The sequence below is a fragment of the Otolemur garnettii genome, unplaced genomic scaffold (assembly GCF_000181295.1).
Source record: "Otolemur garnettii isolate 467f Iridium unplaced genomic scaffold, OtoGar3 scaffold00092, whole genome shotgun sequence".
In the NCBI taxonomy this organism is placed as follows: domain Eukaryota; kingdom Metazoa; phylum Chordata; class Mammalia; order Primates; family Galagidae; genus Otolemur; species Otolemur garnettii.
The window spans coordinates 110,914-113,997 of record NW_003852487.1 but is presented as its reverse complement, the minus strand read 5'-3'; the positions used below and the strand labels follow the sequence as shown (position 1 = coordinate 113,997).

At 45.0% G+C, this 3,084-nt stretch overlaps 1 protein-coding gene across 2 annotated transcripts in view; it reads left to right on the top strand.

Annotated features, from left to right (window-relative positions):
* The window catches only part of DAGLB (diacylglycerol lipase beta), a 47,357-nt gene that overhangs the window by 24,201 nt on the left and 20,072 nt on the right, over nt 1–3,084 (top strand). For both annotated transcript variants that reach the window (XM_003795426.3, XM_023516525.1), the window contains one exon: nt 772–855. In XM_003795426.3, the coding sequence (XP_003795474.1) occupies nt 772–855 (84 nt within the window). The remainder of the gene's footprint in view (nt 1–771; nt 856–3,084) is intronic.

Here is a 3,084-nt window from a genome sequence, read left to right as displayed (position 1 = left end):
CCAGGCGCCACCATGAGACCTCATCTTTTAAAAAAAAGGAAAAAGAAACATTAGCCAGGTGTGGTGGTGTTCTTCTATTGTCCTAGCTACTTGGGAGGCAGAGGCAGAGGCAGGAGGATTGCTTAAGCACAGGATTTTAAAGCTATAGTGAGCTATAATGATGCTATTATACTCCAGCCTGGGCAATAAGAGGGAGATGCTATCTTGAAAGAAAGAAAGATGGCCAGGTGTGGTGGCTCATGCCTATAATCTTACTGCTCTGGCAGGCTGAGGCAGGTCGATTGCCTGAGCTCACCAGTTTGAGATCAGCCTGAGTCAGAGCAAGATCTTGTCTCTAAAAAATAGCCAGGTGTTGTGGCGGGCACCTCTAGTCCCAACTATTTGGGAGGCTGAGGCAAGTGAATCACTTGAGCCCACGCAAGAATTTGAGGTTACTGTGAGCTGTGACACCACAGCCCTCTACTGAGGGCAACAGAGACTCTGTTTCAAAAAACAAAAGAAAAAGAAAACAAAGACAGTTTTTCACATGTAGTAGCATATTTTATGAAAACCTTTTATTTACAGATTATCAAAGTAGTCCCCACAATATAGTAAGGGTGAAGAGAGAGAGGTAAGTCCATGTATTCCCTTCCTCCTGTGTTATAGGACTCAGCTTATCACAATAGTGATAAACTGCTGTATTATCAGAGATACTGATAGGATAGTCTGACTTTGTATTGCTAGATGCATGTTTTGTTATTTACATTTCATGCTTATTTCTTTCTCCTTCAGGTATACGAGCTGCCATTTTTAGTGGCTCTGGATCACAGGAAAGAGTCTGTTGTGGTAGCTGTGAGAGGGACCATGTCTCTGCAGGTAATGCTGGAGCCTAAATATCAGACCTGGGAACCAGGGGCAGGAGCCAGTAACCCAAGTTAGTAAGCTGCAAACACTCAAAATAGACAAAAGCATTCTTTTTTTTTTTTCCTGAGTTAATATGAAGGTACATATGATTAGGTTACATTATTTGGGTTTGTATGGTAAAGTCCAAAGTCTGAATTGTGGTTGAGTCCTTCACCTAGGAGGTATGCCATATACCCCTACATTGAACGTGATAGGTGGGAACTTACCCAGCCCCCCCAGTCCCCTCTTCCCCATTTGTGAATTTGTGTTTTTCTTTCCTGTGGGCCTATAATTGTTGATGCACTCGTTCAAATTAGTACTGAGTACATGGGATGCTTCGTTTTCCATTCTTGAGATACTTAGGAGAGTGTTCTCCAAATCTATCCAGGTAAATACAAAAGATGCAAAGTCTCCATCTTATTTTTATGGCTAAATACTATTCCATGGTATACATATACCATAGTTTATTAATCCATTCATGGATTGATGGGCACTTACGTTGTTTTAACCATCTTTGCGATTGTAAATTGAGCTGCTATAAACGTTCAAGAGAAAAACATTCTTAAGTAATAGCATTAGACAAAGAGAAAAATACCAAGGAAAGAAAATGAGGTGAGTCTAGGGTTGTGAAATAACTCCCTTTGCAAAAAAGGAATAAAGTATTTTCCTTTTAATCGAGAACTGTCAGAAACAGATGCCACGAGCTGCTTCCCAGCCCAAGAAGCTCTGAGAGGGGTACCTGCGTGGCTACCTCCTGCCTGATTTCCCTGGATGTACCCAATCAGGTCTCACACTGAGGTGACCCTCCAATTTCCTGAACCCAGAGCTAGAAGGGGACAGTAAATTAAGTCTTACTGTTGAAAGTCATAGCACTGTTTATCAGCTCCACTGCAAGTTCCTATTCCAGGTCCTCACCAGCCCAAGTGGGTGCCAGTCTCAACCCCTGGGTTCAGCGGGAGTTTCCATTTGTCCATCCCTGGCCTGGGGACACTCTTCTGTCTTCTTTTTTTTTTTTTTTGCAGTTCTTTTTGGCCATGGCCAGGGCTGGGTTTGAACCCACCACCCTTGGCATATAGGGCCAGCACCCTACTCCTTGAGCCACAGTGCTGCCTTCTGTCGTCTTCATTCCTGACTTCTGTGCTCCTTAGATATACCAGACAACGTTTTCCCTGTTTAGTTTGTTTGTTTTGAGACAGAGTTTCACTTTGTTGCTCTTGGTAGAGTGCCATGGCGTTATAGCTCACAGCAACCTCCAACTCTTGGGCTCGAGCAATTCTCTTGCCTCAGCTTCCCAAGTAGCTGGGACTACAGGCACCTGCCGCAACGCCCTGGCTATGTTTAGAGACAAGTTTTTGATCCGGCTCAGGCAATCCACCCACCCGCCTCTGCCTGCCAGAGTGCTAGGATTACAGGCCTGAGCCACCTCGCCTGGTCGACTTTTTCCCTGTTCAAACTTTCTTCCCTCCATGTTCAGTTTTTTCTTCTTCTTCTTCTTTTTTTTTTTTTCTTTGAAACAGGGTCTCTGGTCTCAAGCCCCATCCTCCTGCCTTAGCCTCCCAAGTAGCTGAGACTACAGGTGCCTACTACCATGCCCAGCTAGTTTTTCTATTTTTAGTAGAGATGGTGTCTTTCTCTTGCTCACCCTGATCTTGACCTTATAAGCTCAAGCAGTCCACCCATCTCTGCTTCCCAGAGTACTAGGATTATAGGCATGGGTCATTGCACTCAGCCTTCAGTTCTTCTTGGCCACTCCTCAATCTCACTTCTTGGTTCTTCTCTACTGATCTAGAAAATGTAATGAGATTCCAGAGCTTGTGCCCTCATGCCTCTTCTGCTCCTTCTTACCAGTTCTGGGGCAGCCTCCCGTTTCCAGGGCCAGGTAATCTGAACCTTTGAGAGATACCTAGGTCTCCCTGGAGGCGCCAGAGAAACCAAACCCTTGGCCTCCCAGGTCTGCTCTTGTGGGCCTCCTGCTCTTCTTCATCTGCCAGTGTCCCTGGTTGCCCATTGAGATACAGTGATGCTGTCTTTGGTTTCCCTGCTCACTTACTGTCCAGTCCATTGCTTGTGACATTCCTACTTCTGCCCTAGTTCCTGCATCATCTCTTCTCTTTCCAGTGCCTCGGCCCCCTATCCTCAGTCCTCTTTCCTGCACCATGAAATAGTTTTCTGTCCTGATCTCTAGTCTTTTTTTTTTTTTTT